Source organism: Wyeomyia smithii, chromosome 3, assembly GCF_029784165.1.
Source record: "Wyeomyia smithii strain HCP4-BCI-WySm-NY-G18 chromosome 3, ASM2978416v1, whole genome shotgun sequence".
Taxonomy (NCBI): Eukaryota; Metazoa; Arthropoda; class Insecta; order Diptera; family Culicidae; genus Wyeomyia; species Wyeomyia smithii.
The window spans coordinates 157,435,679-157,458,833 of NC_073696.1; the positions used below are offsets into that span (position 1 = coordinate 157,435,679).

Below are 23,155 nucleotides of genomic sequence, written 5' to 3' on the forward strand. Positions count from 1 at the left end.
AGAATCCGGCCACATAAGTACGAACTCAGCCATTCGATGAATTGACGTAATGCTCCTAGACGTGTAATTTTATGCAACAATATGCAATGGTCAATACGATCAAAGGCAGCCTTCAAATCGGTGTAAATGACATATATTTGAGCTCTTTGTTCCATTTTTGAGATACACGTTGAAGTGAATTCCAATAGATTTGTACACACTGAGCGATTCGGTATAAATCCATGTTGCGTGGTGGATATTTTATTTTTAGTACAATGAAGCATGACATCGCTAACTAGAATTTCAAACAGTTTAGGGCCCGCCGAAAGACTAGTGATGCCACGATAGTTCCTGACATTTAGTCGGTCGCCAGATTTTGGTACTTATTTTAGTATATAAAAGACTGTTTCCACACTTCGGGAAATTTTCGTTGCTCAAACGATTTGTTAAATATACAGCGCAGTGGATTTGCCAACACAGTGGCACATCGACTGATAATTATGGCGGGGATGCAATCGCACTGTGGTCCAGAAATGAAAAAAGGTGGTCAAAAGTCATTTTCTCTTAAACGTTACATTTTAGAGCAATACTGTCTTCGGGAAAGTTTTAGAGTAAAAAAAGATCATAAAAAAAAGGATCATAAAATAAAGTCTACTGTAACATATAAAAAATAAAGGTCTGATGTTGTTCTAAAAGTTCAGTGAGAGTATCAGACGTATTGTAGTATAAAACATGAATTTTAACGGCAAAAACTTTTTTTTTAAACATCATCGAACATAATCAGATAGCTCAGTAAGATTGAAAAATAGCTACCTAGTGTCTTCGGCAAAGTTTTTTGTTATGTTATTCTGGAAAACTTTGCCAAAGACGGCGATAAAAAATTTGATTTTAAGAGAAAATATTCTTTTTATCTCACTTGTAGGGGGATTAATCACGGATCTGTTAATGTCCAAAGAAGGATCTTTTTATACTATTAAACTTTTTCGAAGACAGTATTGCTCTAAAATGTAACGTTTATGAGAAAATGACTTTTGACCACCTTTTTTCATTTCTGGACCACAGTGCATCGAGTCCCGGTGAATAATAACGTTTAAGTTTCTTCGCTGCACTTAGTATCAAGTCGGTGGTAACTTCAAATGTAGTTAAATCAGCCGAACTGGCCGGGACGGCAGCCGCCGCAATTTCCGCACAGAAAATTCGAGGCAACTCTGTCAGCAAACACGGAGGCGAAAAAATTTGCGAAGAGCTCACTGACTCAGATTCTGAAGCAGAAACTGAATTATCCAGACAAACATTTACAGGTATCGAGGAGCATTTTCTTTTGGAGTTGGCGAAGTTCCAAAAAATTCTGGGGTTCCTACGGAGGTCTGTCTGCACACGTAGGACGTACGATTTGTACAATTCACTATTAAGGCGACGGTTTTCGTCGCTGGTGCTTTTGAAATTGCGTTTCGTTATCAGCGTTTTCAGACGACGATGTTTTCGCTGTGCATTATTCCAAAATCGTTTCAGATCGCGCAACCGACGTGTGCACCACGCAGGGTTATTCGGTCGCTTCACTAACGATACATTTACGTTTAACCACTGGATTATAACGTCGCAAAAATGTGCAGTCATGTCGTCGACATCAGTGCATAGATATATAAAAGTCCAGTAGAAACCCAACCAGTAGTCTTCGAGTGCGAGGAAATCAATTTTGCGATAATTCAGTGATCGTGTTATAATATCTGCATTTACTAAAGCCGCACTATTGGAACACAAGTTAAATAGCTTGATTGTCAGGGGCGGATGGTGGCGGTTGACAGGGAGCAGAGGTGTGATACAACTATCTACAGTAAGTCGGTGCTCAGAAGAACAAAAAACCAAATCCAGCGTGCGATCGTTATGATTCCGTTGAAAGTTTTGCTGCTTCAGATTCAAAAAATCAGTACCATCTATCAGAGTCGCACTTGCAGCAGGTAGTTGATCGGAGGCTGGAAGAGAATCGGGCATCCACATGATACGCGGCTGATTGCAGTCGCCACAGACAAACACAATGTCACTCACAGTGCTTTTACCAGACAGCTCACCAATAGAGGAGATGTGTGCATCAATGACGTTGACATCCTGACTCCTATCTGGTGGAATACATACACCACACAGCAGCAGTTTCCCGAACCGTGGCACGGACGCAAACTTGCTCCAAACTATCTCCATTCACAGTTTCGATAAGTGAGCTATGATGACACTGCGCCACAGCAATCAGAACATCACCAAAACTGGATTTGTTGCTATTGCGCACACTGCGATCGCACCGATAAACGTTGAGTGATGTCCCAAACAGTTGCAGTGAGTTGATGCGGTCATCCAAGCCGGTCTCTGTCAGTATTATAATGTCGAAATTACACTCACGGGTCGTCAGGAAGAGCTCGTCGATTTTGGTTCTTAATCCCCGCGTGTTTTGGTAGTAGAGCCAAACACTACTGTCATTGTTGGGGTCGGTACACTGCAACACAGGATTACGCAGCGCAAGAGGAATATAATTATTGGATAAATACTCGCTGTTGAGTATCCTAATTACTCAAACAGGATTACTTCGGCTGTCCCCTCGTCGTTACCATTATAATGCTACCAATGATTTTGGCGCAAAAAGGCGCTTTTTTCTACTACTCATATTTTACCATCACTCATACTCTTATCAATAAATTGAAGTCATTCCAATATTGTATCTCAAGTAAGACACACGCGCTTTATACTTTATCGCTCCATGAGAAACTCCTAATTGTTTTCAACACGTGGAGAACATTCGATATCGATTTCGGTTCTCAGATCCAATTTAGTCAAAATTGGAGATACGCAAATTGGTTGCAATAGTCGTCCGTTAAGTGGCAGCCAGGATCGCCCACATTTTTTGGTGCCGTAACCCGGTAATCGCCCGGTCATCATCGCTTTCGACCGTCTGATGAGGTTAGCGTAGGATATCATCGAATTGTCGTCTCATCAATCATCATTTTGAACCTCGCTAAATCATCATTACGGATATCATCGTTGACCATTCAACCGGCCTGGACCCACTACGGAAAGAATTGCTTCTAAGGCTAAAACGCAACGCGGAGTAAAATTGGGCATAGGTAACCTCACTTCGTCAAAGCAGGTGAGTGCCATAAAATACGTTCAAGTCGTGCAGCAGTAAAATGAAAGAATCCAAAAAGGTAAAAAAATTACTAGTGCGTCGGAACAACGTTGTTGGTTCTGCGAAGCTGATCAAGCAATTTGATGAGAATTACGTGTTCGACCGTGATTTCCCTCAACTCAAATTTCGCCTCGAAAAGTTAGATGAGCTATGGGAAGAGTTTAATGAGCTACAGGCTGAAATTGAGTGCGAACACGAATTGTGTGACGAAATCTCGTCTGTACGTATTGCCTTTGAAACGGATTACTTTCAGTAGAAAGGATCACTTGCCGAAAAGATCGCTGCTGTCGCCCCTGCCGCGAATCCCATTAGACCGCCTTCGTCACCTGTTGCTCCACCTGCACACGCCCTACCCGTTCGTTTGCCTGAGATAAAGATTCCTGAATTCGATGGAAACTTTGACGAATGGACAAACTTTTACGATTTGCTTCTCACATTAATACACACAAACCCTCAGCTCTCATCAGTATAGAAATTTCAATACCTCAAGGCTGTGCTGAAAGGAGAGGCTCTTCGTTTAGTCCAATCACTTGCAATATTGACTGCAAATTACACAATTGCGTGGGATAGTTTAAGAAAACGGTATGATAACACAAATTTGCAAATTAAGCAACATTTTTCGGCGTTGCTGTCTACGACTGCTATCCGTAAGGAATCCGCGGAAGCATTATCAAATCTCGCGGATGAATTCGACTAGCGTGTGTGTGTATTAAACAAATTAGAGAATTGTGATGATCACTGGAACTCGTTTCTCGTCGAGCTTTTCAGGTGTAAGTTGGATCTCATAACGCAAAGGGAATGGGAATCTCAGCTGGAGAATGATCGTCACCCTCTATACACTGATTTAATATCCTTCATACAGAAACGGTCTCGTATTCTACAATCGATCATGCTCTCCCAACCATCGCAACAGGTCGTCACCAAGCTTGAATCTAAGTTGGAGACCAGGACTGTACGCAGCAAAACATCACTCTATCATTCTACCAACAATGATAACATCATTCGTTGTTTTGCTTTCGTCTCGATTAGACGCAAATTGTTCATCTCCGTTTGAGTTTGCAAAATAACAATACACGAGTTATCGTACGGGTGTTTTTTTGTCGATTAGTTCTTGTGCTGCGCGATAACAATAGCCGGTAGTTTATCGGCAGAAACATCTTCTGCACACTGGTAGGGGCAGGCTACCCCGCCAGTGATCCGATACGCAGCTGATATATCAGCAAGAATAATTCTCCCGCACCGCTGTTACCCCGCTAGCAGCACGGACCACCATACGATCGAGCGAGTGGAAGTCAACTACAAGTGGCATCTACAAGGTCGCGTGTAGGATACGGCCACTGTGTCACAACACGAAGCTGGATCGTCATTGTTTGTTCTGCGGAGACGCTCGATTAATCCTACTATCAGCCGTGAGGTCGTGACTTAGACGTTCGGTGAAGTATTCACTTTAGAATTTTCATCATTATTATTAATAGTATTATTATTATTGTTATTATTATAATTATTATTACTATTATTATTATTAGTATTATTATTATTATTATTATTATTATTATTATTATTATTATTATTATTATTATTATTATTATTATTATTATTACTATTGTTATTAGTATTAGTATTCTGCCTTTTTTTTATTTTGATCCATTGTAGTTTGAGAAATTGTTTTTAAAATTTAATAGCAACTACTTGACCCCCCCCCCCCCCACATTCGAATATTTATCGTTTGTGTGCGGTAGAGCGTAACGCTCCCGCAAAATGGACGACATGCAGGTGCAACTATTCCTGGATGTGGAAACAACTGGGGAAGAGATTGAGATCTCCCCCATCAATTCCCCTCTACCTTCCCCGCTACCTAGCCCCGTACCAAGGGTACCGGCAACACGGGTGAAAGCTTACCCAGATGCTTCGAAAGGTCCGTTCGTAGTTTACTTCAGGCCCATAAAGAAGCCTCTAAATATAATTCAAATCGGCAAGGACCTGGCAAAACAGTTTTCGGACGTAACCGAAATTACAAAGGTTAGACCGAACAAACTGCGAGTTGTTGTGAGTAGCTTGAAGCAAGCAAACGCAATTGCTAGCTACGAGCTCTTCACGAGAGAGTACCGCGTGTACATCCCTGCCAAGGACGTGGAGATCGCCGGTGTGGTTACCGAAGGAAGCCTCACGGTCGATGACATTTTGCGTCACAGGGTTGGCTGCTTCAAGAACCCCCTGATTCAAGATGTAAAGATACTGGATGTCAAGCAATTGCATTCAGTATCCATCGAAGAAGGGAAGAAGAAATTCTTCCCTTCGGATTCCTTCCGTGTAACATTCGCTGGATCCGCACTGCCGAACTACATCTCTTTGGACAGGGTTCGTCTGCCTGTACGCCTGTTCGTACCGCGGGTCATGCATTGCCAAAACTGCAAGCAGTTAGGTCATACAGCCACCTACTGCTGCAACAAGGCATGCTGCAGCAAGTGCGGAGGCAATCATGCTGAGACCGCTTGCAGTGAGGATACTGAAAAGTGTCTTTACTGCGAGGGAACTCGGCATGACCTTTCGGCGTGTCCCGCGTAAAAACAGCGCGAGGAAAAAATAAAGCGTTCCCTCAAGGAACGATCAAAGCGCTCTTTCGCAGAAATGCTGAAGAGTGCTGAGCCACCCTCGACCGGAAACATCTTTTCCTTTTTGCCAACCGATGAGGGTACATCTGACGATCCCGTCGAAGGGTGTTCTTATGCCATGCCAGAAGGATCTAGGAAGAGGAGAATGATCAACTCTCCTAATCTTTCTCGCAAAGGTCGCAAGATAACCCCTAGCGGAATGACCAATAAGCCAACACAAAAAGGAAGCGGTGAAGAAAAACCGAAGCAAGTACCTCCCGGTTTTAATTTCAAATCAAACCAGGAGTACCCACCGCTTCCTGGGGCACCAAAAACCCCTCGTGCACCCATTTCTCGATCAGAAGATAAAAAAGAAACAGGGTTCATAAAATTTTCTGATATTGTGGACTGGATATTTAAAACATTCAACATACCAGATCCCCTACAAAATATTCTTCTTGCCCTTCTTCCTACAGTGAAAACCTTTTTGATGCAACTAGCAGCAACTTGGCCCCTCATTTCAGCTATCATATCTTTCGATGACTAATACGGCGAAAGAGGTTAGGAATTTTATCACTGTATTACAGTGGAATTGCAGAAGTATCATCCCCAAATTCGATCTATTTTCTCATTTAATAAATACATACAATTGTGACGCATTTGCGCTCTGTGAAACCTTTCTCAATTCAAACGATCAACTCAATTTCCACGATTTTAACATTATTCGTCGAGATCGAGACTCACACGGTGGAGGTGTACTTTTAGGGATTAAAAAGTGCTATTCCTTCTTCCGAATCGACCTCCCCTCGATCTCGAATATTGAAGTCGTTTCCATTCAAACGAATATGAATGGAAAAGACCTATGCCTTGTTTCGTTATATATGCCTCCATCCGCGCGGATTGAACAGAAGCATCTCACTGATATAGCAGAGTTGCTTCCCGCGCCTTTTTTGATATTGGGAGATTTTAATTCTCACTGTTCGCTATGGGGGTCGCTGTACGACGACAACCGATCTTCTTTAATCTGTAACTTGATCGACGACTTCAATATGACAGTTTTGAATACTGGGAAAGCGACACGTGTACCTAATCCTCCAGCACGTGAAAGCGTGCTTGACCTATCCCTTTGCTCGACATCACTAGCGTTAGATTGCCGGTGGAAAGTAATCAACGATCCCCACGGTAGTGATCATCTTCCAATCGTTATATCAATTGCTAATGGTTCAACTTCCCCGAGCCCAATCAATATTTCCTACGACCTTACACGTAATATTGATTGGAAGTGTTATGAGTCTATTATAGCGCAATCTATCGAGACTCACGAGGAACTTCCTCCGGAGGAAGAATACGCGTTCTTAGCTGGCTTGATAATCGACGCCGCGACTCAAGCTCAGACGAAACCGATACCCGGGGTAACGATTAGACAGCGCCCTCCCAACAAATGGTGGGACAAAGAGTGCTCTGAGCTGTACGCGCGAAGGTCCGCGGCGTATAAGGACTACCGGGAGTACGGCACTGTCAACCTGCTTCGAAAGTACGAGGCACTGGGCAGGCAGATGAAGAGCTTAGTAAAGGTGAAAAAACGCGGGTACTGGCGGCGGTTCGTAAACGCGTTGTCGAGGGAAACAGCGATGAGCACTCTTTGGGATACCGCCAGGCGCATGCGGAACCGTGACGTTTCGAATGAAAGCGAGGAGTATTCAGATCGCTGGATACTCGATTTTGCCAAAAAGGTCTGTCCAGACTCTGTACCGGAACAGAAAACCTTTCGCGACGCGTTATTAGTAACTACGGAAGAGCCTCCATTTTCGATGTTGGAATTTTCAATGGCTCTCCTGTCGTGCAACAATAAGGCTCCAGGGTTAGATAGAATAAAATTCAACCTGTTGAAGAATCTACCCGACTCTGCAAAAAGACGCTTGTTGAATTTGTTCAACAAGTTTCTTGAGCTAAATATTGTTCCGCATGACTGGAGGGAGGTAAAAGTCATTGCTATTCGGAAACCCGGGAAACCTGCCTCTGATCACAATTCATATAGGCCGATTGCGATGCTCTCTTGCCTCCGGAAATTAATGGAGAAAATGATCCTCTTACGGTTAGACAAATGGGTCGAAACAAACGGGTTACTTTCAGATACTCAATTTGGCTTTCGCCGAGGCAAAGGGCCGAACGATTGCCTAGCGTTGCTTTCTACTGAAATTCAACTAGCCTTTGCTCGAAAAGAGCAAACGGCTTCTGCGTTCATGGATATTAAGGGGGCTTTTGACTCTGTCTCTGTAGAAGTTTTAAGCGCGAAACTTCATTCGCAGGGACTTTCACCAAATTTGAATAACTTTTTGCTCAATTTGTTGTCAGAAAAGCATATGTATTTCTCACATGGCGATTCGACAACTTCCCGAATTAGTTACATGGGCCTCCCCCAGGGCTCATGTTTAAGTCCTCTCTTATATAATTTTTACGTCAATGACATCGATAAATGTCTTGCAAATTCATGCACGCTAAGGCAACTTGCAGACGATAGCGTTGTATTACTGGTGGCAAGGCTAGCGATCTGCAAGGACCATTGCAAGATACCTTAGACAATTTGTCTGAATGGGCTCTTAAGCTGGGTATCGAATTCTCTCCGGAGAAAACTGAGCTGGTCGTTTTTTCTAGGAAGCATAACCCAGCTCATCTGCAGCTCCTACTAACGGGTAAAACGATCTGTCAGGTTTTAGTCGCTAAATATCTCGGGGTCTGGTTCGACTCCAAATGCACCTGGGCTTGTCATATTAGGTATCTGACACAAAAATGCCAACAGAGGATTAATTTTCTTCGTACGATTACCGGAACCTGGTGGGGTGCTCACCCAGGAGACCTTCTAAGGTTATACCAAACAACGATATTGTCAGTTCTTGAGTACGGCTGTTTCTGCTTTCGCTCTGCCGCGAACACGCACATTATAAAATTAGAGAGAATACGATATCGTTGTTTGCATATTGCCTTGGGTTGCATGCAGTCGACCCATACGATGAGTCTTGAAGTGTTAGCGGGTATTCTTCCGTTGAAACATCGTTTTTGGAATCTCTCTTACCGGTTGCTAATTCGATGCACAGTTATGAACCCATTAGTAATTAAAAATTTCGAGAGGTTGGTCGACCTTCAATCTCAATCCAGATTTATGACGTTATATTTTGACTATATGGCTCAAGATATTAATCCTTCTTCATACGATTCCTCCAATGTCGCACTTTTAGCTACTCCTTATAATGCTATATTCTTCGACACCACCACGAAACAAGACATTTCTGGCATCCCGGATCAATTGCGACCCCAAGAGATCCCTAAGATTTTTTCCAATAAGTTTAAACATGTTAGTGATGATAAAAGGTTTTTCACTGACGGATCTAATTTAGATGAGTCCACTGGCTTCGGTGTTCTCCACGAAAATTTTACCGCCTCCTACAAACTCGATTCTCCTGCTTCCGTGTACGTCGCAGAACTTGCTGCTATCCAGTACTCTCTTGGAATCATCGAAACCCTACCCATAGACCACTACTTCATCTTCACAGATAGTCTCAGTGCCATTGAGGCTCTGCGATCAATGAAGCCTGTGAAGCACACCCCGTATTTCCTGGGGAAAATACGGCGGTTTTTAAGTGCTTCAACAGATAAAAATTACCGGGTTACCTTAGCGTGGGTCCCTTCTCATTGCTCGATTCCGGGTAACGAAAAGGCTGACTCTTTAGCTAAGGTGGGTGCTATTGACGGCGATATTTATGAAAGACCAATTGCTTATGATGAATTTTATAGCATTTTGCGTCAGAGAACAGTCAACAGTTGGCAATCATCATGGAACTCAGATGAACTGGGACGGTGGCTACATTCCATTTTTCCTAAGGTATCGACGAAAGCATGGTTCAAGGGGTTGGATGTAGGTCGGGACTTCATTCGCGTGATGTCCAGACTTATGTCCAATCACTATACGTTAAACACGCATCTCTTTCGTATAGGGCTTGTAGACAGTAATCACTGCGTTTGTGGCGATGGCTACCATGACATCGAGCATGTTGTTTGGTCGTGTACCGAATACTGTGGTGTTAGGTCTGAGCTTATAGATTCCCTTCGGGCCCGAGGAAAACAACCGAACGTACCCGTTAGAGACATTCTGGGAAGCGGTGATCTGCAATACATGATACAGCTATACGTGTTCATAAAACACGCTGGTATTAAAATATGAAACTCTTCTATCTATTTGTTAGATTACCATTCCCGCTACACGCTGAAAAAAGATACACTAAGCTGGAGACACTCAAACGAAGACTCGGCATCTTTATGTTCACGCAGACACCTCAGTCCAAACTGCTCAATTAGAACATCACTGCTTAGCCATGTACAAATAAATAAATCGTATAACTCAATATAGTTAAAATCAAAATTGTAACTCCCCTCCTCTCACCTTAAATCCCCACTAGCTCGTAGTCGGCCGCGAGAATGAAGAAAAGGCCTCCCTCTTTTCCCTGCTAATTTAACATTTAAAAAAATGTACTTGGCTCAGTTAAACATAAATTGTATCGTGCCGTGTCAAATAAACTATTTAAAAAAAAAAATGATAACATTCCGAAATGCGCAATCTGCAAACAATCACATTCGGTTCCTTAGTGCGAGGATTTCAAAAGGCTATCCCCGCAAAAGAGGTTTGATTTGGCTAAAAAACATGGACTTTGTTTAAATTGCCTACGATCATCACATGTGATGAAAAATGCTCCGCCGGGTCGTGCCGCACGTGTAATAAACGAAACCATACTTTACTGCACTTGCATTCTTCTGGTTCACGGACAAATCAAATGGATGATCAAACCACTGTTGCTGTACAAATGGCTCAATGTGCAAAATTCAATCAATCGGCATCGGTCGTCGAAGCGCCGCCATCGGTTCTGTGCATTTCCGATCAATGTCACGAGGTCCCTCCGGTCACTGGACCTGCCCCGTCGCCTCCGGATGGGCAAAGTACTCGTTCGCTATCGTTCGTTTCGCCGTCGGTTTCGAATTTCATGCCGTCAGGCTCTGCTCTAACTTCGTCACAGGTGACAAACTGTCAAGCCGCTGTTCCTGTACCTTCGCTTGTATCAAAGACCAAACAAACATCGGTCTTCATGCTGACGGCTTACATTCGAGTTAAAGACATCGATGGTAATTACCATCACGCTCGCGCCTTACTCGATTGCGCATCAGAAGCAAATTTTGTCACAGAATCACTGGCTCAAAGGCTTCGTTTGAAACGAGCTCCCGCAAATATCGATGTATACGGTATCAGTCAATCCGTAAAAAAAGTTAAACAGCAAGTCCCTATTGTCATCTCATCTCGTGTTAGTTCGTATAGATCCAGTATGACGTTTCTAATTCTACCGTCATTAACCAGAATATTGCCCACAAGTAATGTGGATATATCAAGATCGGTTGTTCCCCGTCACCTCACTCTCGCAGATCCAAAATTTAACATAGCGCACGATGTTGATATGATCATTGGCATCAAATCGTTCTTCGCAATCTTGGAGGATGATCAATTCACATTAGGAAGTGGCTTACCTATACTACGTAAAACTGTTTTTGGATATGTAGTAGCAGGTGAAGCATTCGAAAGCAACAACTCCACCATCGTGTGCAACGTTTCTACTGTTGACAACCTAACGACAGCATATCAAAAATTCTGGGAGGTGGAAAGTTTCGAAAATGGTAAATCTCTCTCTCTTGAGGAACAATATTGCGAAGCGCATTTTGCGAGAACTCATTTTAGAACTCCTGACGGTCGTTACGTGGTTCGTTTGCCGATTCGAGACGAGATGCTATCTGCTTTAGGAGAATCGGTTGGTGTGACGAAGCGCAGACTATTGAACAACGAAAGAGCGTTATCATCAAAGCCACAATTGCGCTCAGAATACTCAAAGTTCATGGATGAATACCAAACACTAGGGCATATGGAAAAAGTAGTGCCTGACTACTCGATCCCACACTTTTTTCTTCCACATCATGCAGTTCAAAAGCCAGATAGTACAACTACAAAAACGCGAGTTGTATTTGACGCGTCCTGTCGTAGGTCGAACAACTTATCGCTCAATGATATTTGCTACATAGGACCCACCGTTCAGCCCCCGCTTTTATCGACTCTTATCAACTTTCGTATGCCAAAGTACGCAGTGACTGCCGACATAGAAGAGATGTACCGGCAGATTGTTGTGCATAAAGCAAATCGTCCTCTGCAACAAATTGTATGGCGTGAACATGCAAACCAAGACATATCCACATATCAGCTAAACATCGTCACATACGGCACTGCTCCTGCTCCTTATCTTGCTACACGCGTTCTTAATCAACTGTGCGACGATGAAGCTGAAAATTATCCACTTGCTGAACGAAGGTGAAAACTACGTTTTACGTCGATGATCATCTATCAGGGGACGACGACGAGCAACGATTGATAGAAACAAATAGACAACTGATCGCACTTCTACAATCTGGTGGTTTTATTTTGCGTAAATGGAACAGCAATAACCAGCGGGTGCTCGCTCAAATTCCGTCATCATTGCGTGATGCTCGATCTGAATTGCACATCGGCCAATGTGAATCAGTGAAAACGCTCGGGCTCAACTGGCACCCTGATTCTGACAGCTTAACATTTAATGTTCCTGAATTTGGTTCATCGGAGCTACTGACTAAACGCTCAGTACTTTCGGAAGTGCACAATTGTTTGACCCACTTGGTCTAATCGGATCCGCTATCGTAGCTGCAAAGGTCTTTCTGCAATCCTTATGGGTCCATGACTATTCGTGGAATGATCCGTTGCAAGCAGAGCATGCAACTTGGTGGTTGAAGTACCACTCAAATCACTCACCATTTGTAGATGGACACTTGTGGATAACCAACAAAAAATCGAGCTACATTGCTTCTCTGACGCGTCCGATCGTGCCTATGGCAGTTGTGTTTACGTGAAAGCAACGAGAGAAGATGGTACATCGGTCAGCAATCTCATCATTTCGAAATCACGGGTCAGTCCTCTCTCGAAGCTACTCCACGTCTTGAGTTTTGCGCTGCGGTGCTTGCTGCTCAATTGACAGCATTTGTGTTAGAATCAATGAACATAAACTGCAAGGTTACCTACTGGACCGACTCAACTATCGTGTTGCATTGGTTGGCATCCTCTTCTTCGATCTGGAAGGTGTTCGTTTCTAATCGGATAGCTGAAACTCATCGTTTAACTAGGGGAAGCAGCTGGCGGCATGTTCCTACTCATCTCAATCCAGCAGATAGGATCTCCAGGGGTGTATTTCCGTCTAAACTTTTTGGTGACAAGCTTTGGTGGTATGGACCAGAGTTCATATGTAAAAGTGAAAATTATTGGCCGCAAAATTGTATTACACTCTCCCCACTACATCTACAAATTCGTAAGCTCGAAGCTCGTCAAACTGTCGCAGTCATGACTACCATAAACGTGCCAGAAACAGATTACATCGAAAGGCATTCGGCGCTCACTCCTCTACAAAGACAAACTGCTTGGATATTGAGGTTCACTAACAATTGTCGTACGCGCCGTGCAAATCGTTTAACTGGTCCTTTATCGTGCAAGGAAATCGATGACGCACTTAAGCTTCTTGTGAAGCAAACCCAATTGAAACATTTTTCTTCAGAAATTAAGTACATTCAAAGACACAATAAATCAACAAATGTGAATTTCAACTTCAAAACGCTGCTCAAGTTTTGTGATACCGTTCTAGATTCGGAAGGTATTCTTCGCATGGATGGACGACTCCAACAACTCGATGCTCCGTTTGACACCAGACACCCCATGATTCTACCACAGAAGGCTCCTTTGACAATTCTAATTGCAAAAGCAATACATCTTCGCACACTGCATTCCGGCCCACAACTACTTTTAGCCACTATACGGCAAAGATTTTGGCCAATCAGAGGAAGAGACGTTGCTAGAAAAGTGGTAAACAGTTGTTTGGACTGTTTTCGTTGTAAACCAAAACCCGCCAGCCAGATAATGGGTCAGCTGCCTGCCGTTCGGCTCACTCCGTCCCGCGCGTTCGCATCATGTGGTGTCGACTATTGTGGCCCGTTTCATGTAAAGCCACCCAATCGTCGAGGAGCACCGATTAAAGTTTTCGTCGCGATTTCCGTTTGTATGTGGTCGAAGGCAGTACATATCGATATGGTGTACAGCCTTACATCTGTCGCATTCATCAATACGCTAAAACGTTTTGTCGGTCATCGTGGTCGCGTTTCGAACATTTATTGTGATAACGCACGAACTTTCGTGGGAGCTAATCGAATGCTCCAGGAATATCGCCGTGAGTGTAATCACTCACTGCACCGAAGCTGGCATCAACTTTCATTTTAATCCGCCACGATCGCCTCACTTCGGTGGTTTATGGGAAGCCGCGGTGAAGATCTTCAAGCATCATCTCTATCGAGTTATGAAGGACACAATGCTGACGATTGATGATTTCAACACGCTAATAATGCAAATCGAGGGGATAATGAATTCCCGACCGTTATCTCCAATGTCATCCGATCCTGCCGACGTGGTTGCTCTAACTCCTGGACATTTTCTCGTGGGAGAACCTCTTTACTCTCTCCCAGAGCCTGATTTGTGTGATATTTCCATTAACCGCCTCAAATCATTCCAGAAGATGCAGCAACGCTTACAGCATTTTTGAAAAGCATGGTCCTGTGCCTACATCGGTCAACTTCAAAATCGCAAAAAGTGGCCGGCGACTTTACCTAACATCACTGTTGGAACGATGGTTCTGCTCAAGAACGACTGCGTCCTCCCTTTGTGCTGGAAACTCGGCCGAGTCGAACAGGTGTTCCTCGGTAAAGACGATATGGTTCGCGTGGTTCAGGTTAGGACAGCTAGCGGCAGTTACAGGCGTGCAGTCACTGAAATTTGTCCGCTGCAATAGAAGAAAGGGAGGACGGCGTCATCGCATCCCACCTGCCTACAACACCCGCCACCCTCTGAGTATGGAGACACTTGGTGATATATTGAAAGTTTCTTTCAATGTGGGCCGGCATGTTGAGTATCCTAATTACTCAAACAGGATTACTTCGGCTGTCCCCTCGTCGTTACCATTATAATGCTACCAATTATTTGGCGCGAAAAGGCGCTTTTTTTCTACTACTCATATTTTACCATCACTCATACTCTTATCAATAAATTGAAGTCATTCCAATATTGTATCTCAAGTAAGACACACGCGCTTTATACTTTATCGCTCCATGAGAAACTCCTAATTGTTTTCAACACGTGGAGAACATTCGATATCGATCGGTTCTCGGAACCAATTTAGACAAAACTGTGCCCTGGATTGTCTGTCGAAGTTTTTTGAACGATCGACAAATTCACGGAACAGCAAGCCAGCAGGCCAGGAAGATGGGTCCAGTGCACGAATTTTCAAATCGGGATCCAGTCCAACTTTGAATGATACGAACGATAGGCTGGTTACGTCTTTATCTTTCGGAACAAGCCGAATGATTTCAGCGGAAGCGGTTGTGTCCAGGCAAGGAGAAACAATTTTTTGTATATCACTATTCGTTGTAAGCGGGCTTAAACCAGATATATATGGCCAAAATCTGTTCGTTGCAACAGCAGGAAAAAGTGATGGGATGGAAAGATCGCTCAGATTTATTTCCTTTGTTTCAGATTCAGCAGTGGCATGAAAGAATGGCTGACGCTCATCACGCCGGCGCTTCACACTGCGTCTTGGCTAAACCGGTGTGTCACATAGATAAAGGATAGTGGGTGGCAGTGGCAGTTTCGGGTTGGATGCGAAATTGTCTATTTTTTTGCTCAAAGCTTCGACAACGCCGCACAGATGTTGAAATTGAGTGTTTAGATTTGGAACATCGGGTGATAGTGGTTGTTTTATTTCAGAAATGTATGTGTTTATACTGCGACCTTTTATCTCATCTCTGCAGGAAGAACAAATCAACAGAATCTTCCCATGAGCAAAAGCTTCTTTCAAACCGCGAGCGTTAATTCCGCAACATTAATGGCTGATATGCAAGTAAGCTTCACAGAAACCACAGCGCAGTGGTTCGAGGTCGTTTTTTTATCTAATGCATGCCTGAAGGGCACTGGGTACTGAAATGCCACTGCGACATTCTTGCTGATTGTCTTTTGTGGCGGGCCCCGATTGCTGTGCACAGGTTACGGATTGCTCGTACTCATTGATGGAGTAGAGCTGTTTTGTTGTAAACCTGTACCCCAATTAGGTACAACATAGTTGATGAAACTAATTACCTGCTTGGGATTAGAACTCCACACTTGGTATGGAGTTAAAAGGTAACTTATTAAGAAGTTGTACCTAGAGGAAGCAAGAGCTTCGCAAGAGCAAAGCAAATGCTCTGAACTCTCTGGTTCAGATTTGCAGAATCGGCAGGTGTCGTTCAACACTACACCAATTTTCTTTAAATGATAAAAAGCGGGACTGTGTCCGGTAAGGAGTCCCGTAATTATCCGTAGTCACTACGATTTAGACTAAGTAGCTTTCTGGCGGTTCCAGGGTTCGGATAGATAAACTGTTTAGCTTGTCTACAACCCTGTACCTGTTGCCATTGGGATACTATTTCTAGCCTTTCCCAAGATAGTAGTTCGCTTTTGATAGCGGAAATGGACGTACCCAGAAACGGCTCGGGGCCAATAAACCGCTGAGCTGATCCCTGTCTTGCTAGGTAGTCAGCGTGTTCATTACCCTCGACTCCGCAGTGTCCGGGCACCCAAAACAGAAAAACTGAATTCTGTCGGGAAAGTTCCCGTAGAGTTTCAATGCATTCCCAAACAAGTTTGGAAGCGCATTTGACGGACTTAAGTGCTAGTAGTGCTGCTTGACTGTCCGAGAATATACCGATTTTCGCATATCTGTAGTTGCGTTGCAGACATATTTTTGCGCAGATATATATGGCATATACCTCTGCTTGAAAAACGGTGGGCCATTTTCCTAGGGAAAACGTTTCCCTGATACCGGGTCCTTATATAGCAGATCCCGTTAGGGATCCCATTTTCGAGCCATCCGTATAAAAACTGACGATGCCAGGTGGAAGATTAGGCCCTCCATTGTTCCACATAGAGCGGTTTGTTTCAGTCACTCTATATGGAATATCCATGTAGGTCTTAACGTCCATCCAGTCGGAGACTGTGGTTAATAGCGGAGTTAGTTTGAACTCCCTAAGTATGCGAAGGTGGCCGATTTGGTCCCCTTCACGTATAGTTTTCCGCACCGCCTTAGAGCACCAAACTCTGCTTCCTTTTTCACATGAAGATGTAGAGGTAGTAGGCAAAGCATAGCTTCCATGGCTGCAGTTGGAGTTGTTCGCATAGCGCTGGTAACCGAAAGACATGCAAGTCTTTGAACTTTTTTGAGTTTGGCTTGCGCAGTCACTTCGTTCACCTTAGGCCACCACACTAGGGCAGCATAGGTGATTCTTGGTCGGGCAATGGTCTTGAAAGACCAGAGTGCCAAGTCTGGTTTCAATCCCCAGGTTTTACCGAACAGAGTTCTGCGGGCCCAGATCGCTGAGATCGCTTTCTTAGCGGCATGATCCAGTTGTGCAGACCAGTTCAGTTTCTTATCCAGAATAATTCCGAGGTATTTGACTTCATTGCTGAAGCCCAGTCTAACTCCATTCAGTATTGGAGGAGTGATGGAGATCTTCCTTCGTCTGCCGAATGGAATTAGGACTGTTTTTAAGGGGTTTATGTTTAGAACCTCCTGTAAACACCATGACATGGTGGTATTCAGAGCCGTTTGCATTCAGCTCGACGGAGTTGCGTCGTCTTTACCTCTGACGATGAGAACGATGTCATCGGCGTATCCAATGACCTCGTAACCAAGCTGTGAAAGCTTGTTGAGAAGTGCGTCGACAACTAGTGACCATAACAAGGGGGAGAGAACTCCTCCTTGCGGGCATCCCTTGATCACTGACATTGTTACAGACGAATCTCCCAAGGTTGCTGTGATCACTCTGCTAGAGAGCATTGCGTGTATCCAGCTCCTTGAAGTGTGGTCGATTCCCTTATTGGAGAGAGCCGTATTAATTGATGCAAAGGACGTGTTATCGAAGGCCCCTTCAATATCAAGAAAGGCACATAGCACCGTCTCTTGATAACTCAGGGACTTTTCAATCAACGTCACGAAGCTGTGAAGAGCAGTTTCTGTTGACTTGCCGCTTTGACAGGCATGTTGGTTCCTATTCAGCGGGGAGTCTTTAAGAAACTCATCACGGATATATTTATCCATTATTTTCTCCATCAACTTGAAAAGTGATTAAGTCAGACTTATGGGTCTGAAAGTTTTAGGTAGGGTTTTGTGCTTTTTTCCAACTTTGGGGATAAACACTACCTTCACCTTCAGCCAGTTATCCGGAATATGGCCCAGGATAAAGCTGGCTCTGAAGAGGTTGATGAGTTCGGACATGATAACTGCGGCCGATTTTTGTAAAAAAATGGGTACTATGCCGTCTGGACCTGGAGACTTCATAGGGTCGAATGAGCTTAGAGCCCAACCTATTGAAGCTTTCGTGAACAGTCGACGGGCCAGCAGGATGGACTCTCTAGACGCCATATATCTCGAATTGTCCTGCCGCGACCCATCACTATACAGTTCTTCGGTCTCTGTCGACCCAGGAAAGTGGGTGTTCATAAGAACCTCCAGCGTTTTCTTGGTAGTGACAGTAAGGCATCCATTCTCTTTCCTCACTTGTCCCAAACCGTTAGTATGGTCTTTGGACATCGCCTTTTGGAGCCGCGTAGCTTCCAGCAGAGTTTGGATTCTTTCACAGAAACTAACTCTGGATTTCCGTTTAGCCTTGCGTAGCTTGGCGTTGTACTTAGTGAGGGACGCCCTGTAGTCGTCCCAGTTAGACGTGACTTTTGCCCTGTTGAACAACCGCCTAGTTTCCCGACGAAGGTCACTAAGTTGATCATTCCACCAGGGTACGTCACGGCATACTGACCGCTGTGTCAGTGGACAGTTAGCGTCGAAAGCATCCATGATTCTGTTTTGTAGATCATTTGCTGCCGAATTCAGGTCAACTGAATTTCGAATGTTGCTGTAACTGAAAGTTCGTGAATCGATCAGGTGTTCCTCAAAGTATTCCCAATCTGTATTCCTAGGATTTCTGAACAGCTCTCTTTTCAGAGGGTTAGCCTCTATATTAAAAACGATGTGTCTGTGGTCCGACAAACTAGGTTCATCGGAGACATGCCAATTTTTAATCTTTTCAGAAATAGAGGCGCTACACAGAGTGAGATCAAGGACCTCCTGTCTGATAGCGTTAATAAACGTGGGGTTATTCCCTACATTACATACAATGACATCGTTAGAAGTAAGGTATTCAAGTAGGTACTCACCCCTAGTGTTAGTGTCCGAGCTTCCCCTGATCGTGTGGTGGGCGTTGGCAACGCAGCCGATCAGAAACGGCTTGTTGATGGCCTTGCAGTACCGCACGAGCGCAGCAACTTCGGGAGGTGGTATATCACCTTGGTCGCCCGGGAAGTAAACCGACGCGACAACCATCTCCTGCTTTCCTCTGGTTGTCGGTACTTCAACCGTGACGGCAACGACGTCGCGTTGGTAAATTCTGTAATAGGTAAAAATTTTTAGTTCTCAATTTAGTAGAATTGCAGTCCTTGGTTTGGACTGCGTATCACAGTAGATTAACCTACCGTTAGGAGCGTTAAGTCCGAGAACTTTGGATTCGTTGATCCACGGCTCCTGGATGAATGCAGCCGCTAGCTGCTCTTTGGCGAATCTCCTGTAAAGAACACCCGAGGCGCCTTTTGCGTGATGGAGATTCGCTTGCACGCAGCGAAGGCTGCTCACTTTGCAGTGAAGTTGCCGTCTTTGTCCGGATCAGAAGATGATCCGGGTATTGGCTGGTTGATGGAAGTTGCTCTTCCTCACTCTTCGGCTTCGGTTGCAGCAGTCGATTGGCAACAGAAGGTCGTCGCGCAAACTGTGGCGGTTTTTGACTCCGGGGGGTGCGACTGTTCGGTGGTTGATGCTTCACACTCTTGCGAGTCTTCGGCGGAACCGTCCGAGCAGCCGCGGGGTTGCGCTGTTTGGATGGTGACAGGGCACTCTCGGGGGAGCATCCTGCGCGTACCTTCCGAACCGCAGGGTTACGTTTGGGTGGTTGTGGGGCACTCCCAGAGGAGTTTCCCACGCGAACCTTTAGCCCATTCGCAGGATCGCTTTGCCTGGGTGGTGGCAGAGTACTCCCGGAGGAGTTACCCGCACGTACCTTCCCTGACATTGCGACGGAGTCTTTCCTGCCTGTGACGTTCGGCCTTCCGCTTAACTTTCGGATGCGTGCTTTGCCGAAACCGTAGTGCAGTTCATTATTTCTACTCTCAACGAGTTTGGCCGATTCGTCAATATCCAGAACTAGTTCGACCGAGGTCTTTACCAATTTGCGGTTACAGACTCGCCACATTTTGGTAGAGAGATGGTCGTTCTGATTCTGGAGTGAACGAAGAATCTTCTCGTCCGGAGAGTTCGCACTGTCCGCGAAGTAACCGACATACCGTCTGGCCTTCGGCAGATCCTTCATGTGGTCAACACGAAGCTGGGTTCCCTCCCACGGTACGAGAGAAGGTACCTCCATTTCCCACCACTGCACTGTGTCGTTGTCGGCACAGGCAAGTTGCAGGAAGCCATTTTTTAGATGGCAACCATTGAACTTGGGCTTGGTGGTTGGATTTTCCTGGTCCGCAATGTGATCGAGGATGGAGGTCCGGACAGCCTGAAGCTGGTCCGTTGTGAGTAGGGAGCTGGGGTGGATAGCAGAAGTAACCGCACGGCTCATAGCTCCCACCATGTCCCTATATGTGGCCATCGGAGGCGGCTTCGAACCCGATGTCCCCAAACCAGTGCCGTTCCGCAGTTTTTTAGGCTGTGGACACTTAGTACTGGTGTTTGGGGACACCAAGTCGTCCGACCGCTGTCGCTTGACGGCGTCTTGGTTCGATTGAGCAAGCTGCTCTGTCGGAAGGAGGGCCAGCTTCCTGGCTTCTTCGTACGGGAGACCGGAGCGAAGATTTTTGCTCAGTCGCCGCCTTTGTGCGTTAGAAAGTCGCCGGGCAAGGGGTGCCGATGATTCGGGTTTCCCTTCGTCATCGGGGCTTGTCTCTGGACCGGGAAGTAAGTCCATTTGACTTTCGTCATTCCCTTGTGGAGAACGTAGGATTAGGGATGAAACAGAGGGTCCTCCGTCCAGCGATTCGCTGTCGAGGTTGAAGTCGTCCTCATGCTCCATCTCCTCCGTTCCGCCCGGTGCGTTTGTTTTTATAGGACTGCGCTCCGATAAGTCCATAGGTACCGGCAAAGAAAGGCTGCCGGTGGCCGAATTTTCTGAATTAAAGTGATCCATAAAATTCCCACGAGTCGCTGGGTAAAGAAGAGTCCGCTGCATCAGTGACCCGCGTGATGCAGTAAGGGCTGGGTTATTTATTTAGCACACGAAATAAGCGATGAAGCTGGTGCTATCGGTGAAAAAAAGTACCAGCGATGCAAATGAAATAATCACTTCGCAAATCAATGTTGCTGATGTTCCTGATGAAAGGTAAAAGTTTTCACAGAAGATATTTTAACTACGACTGCACACGTTGTTTAGCTATTAAAATAGAAGTTCGATTTTAGGTTTATCTTATACGCATTCACGGTTAGATACACTGAATCAAAAAAAAATTGTTCACATCTTGATTTTCCTCTGTAATTTGTGTGTGTGTAATGCGCTGCATTAGATGGAGTCCAGGCCCCAGATTGCCTCGTTGCTGGCTTAAATGGGATTGCCTGCTTACCGACACCATGTGTTAAAGAGGAGCTGGTTGGTGTGTTGCTTTTTGAGGATCCCGAATATAATTTCTAGACGAGTGTGACGTCACACCCTGCGAAGAACCCAATGCTCCGTCACGAGCCTTATAATTAAAGTTAAATGTTGTTCCTAGGAGGGCATAGCCTTCTGCTATGCTTCAGTCGAACATTTTGGTTCCCTTGACAGAGGACCGCGAACGGCTCTGTCAACACACTATGTATCAACAGATTATGCCACAGGTGGCAAAGAACTTCGCGCAGCCTTCTGCTGTGCCACCGGCAAACAAACTCGACCAAAATAAACAAGTTTTGTGTTATAAACAAAACGCCGCCTGTACTTTAGCAGTACTAGATTAGGTTAAGAGATTAGTAAGGTAAACAGAGAGTGGAGAAAGTCTCTCTCTCTGAGTTACCTGTAGGGTATATTTAAGTAGTGATGTACGAAAATAAAGTCAGTTAGTCCACGTTAATCTGTGTGTATTAATTCCGCGCCAATTGCGCGTACAGGGTTTTCTGGAGAAAGTCCTGGTAGGTTATATCCTACACACGAGTTTGGTTCCCGATGAACATCAGGTGTACTGTGTACAGGTGCGCTCCGCGAATCTGGAATAGCAGCTCTGTTTAACCAGTCAACAATTCTTGAATCCGAGCGATCCTCCTCTCCGTCTGTCTCCGAAAAATCATTAACTATTTCCTTCATCAGCTCGTGTCGTTTTCGTAAGTATTCCCGCTGAGTTGCTTCTTCCGCTTCCTTAAGTTTTCGCTCTTCGTCCAAGATCTGCAGCTCCAACTTCAACTGTCTCTGCTTAGCGGACCTCCTGGAACTAGCTCCGGAATGCTGGCTCAAGTTATCCTCCAAAACTCGTTGCTGGTTACTTGGAAGATGGTTTAGATGCAGCGACTCTGGCAGTTGTGTTTGCGGTCCTCGGCTGTAGGCAGTTGTTGGTACAAATGATACGGACTTCGGCGGAACGAATAGAACAGTACTTGATACGAATGGAATCTGCTTTGCGGCACTTGACGGCACTAGCTCGGGAGAACTACTCACCGGTAATGCGGTTGTAGTGCGCCCCTGACTGGCGGTTGGGGTGACACCTGTACTTACGGGCGGTACGGTTGTGTAAATAACTTTTATCGATTGCTTGTTCTTGGCTCGGCAGACTGGGCAGAGCCAATCATGGTTTTCGACGTCCTGGCTTACTCCCACGCATTCAAAATGGTACCAATCGTCACACGCGTTGCACTGAACCATCCGGGAGTCATCATGCTCATGCAACTAGCGAGAGATTCTTCGGCAAAACTTTCGCTGCTTCTTATCCGTACGTGAACGAATTATTTAAATTGTTAGCGATAGGTCTACGAGCAGGCAAAGAAAAAGGAACGGTTTCCGATAAACCAAAACTGCATTTTTAACAGAAATTAAATAATTCCTACGAAGGTATAATTTAGAGTAAGAGTGTGCCTAATTTATACACTGTAGTCTCGTAACTTACTTAGTGTTCATTTTCCTTCTATCCTTTGAAATATTCTTCTTAATTCTTCCTGCCCTAGCACGA

The 23,155-nt window shown here is 44.9% G+C and overlaps 2 protein-coding genes across 2 annotated transcripts in view; both read left to right on the forward strand.

Moving 5' to 3' along the window:
• LOC129729990 (uncharacterized) overlaps positions 1-23,155 on the forward strand; it is a 329,594-nt gene that overhangs the window by 297,092 nt on the left and 9,347 nt on the right. The window lies entirely within an intron of this gene.
• LOC129728750 (uncharacterized) lies at positions 10,569-12,143 on the forward strand. The gene has a single exon (XM_055687203.1). It carries the CDS (start codon positions 10,569-10,571, stop codon positions 12,141-12,143), a length of 1,575 nt encoding a protein of 524 aa, XP_055543178.1.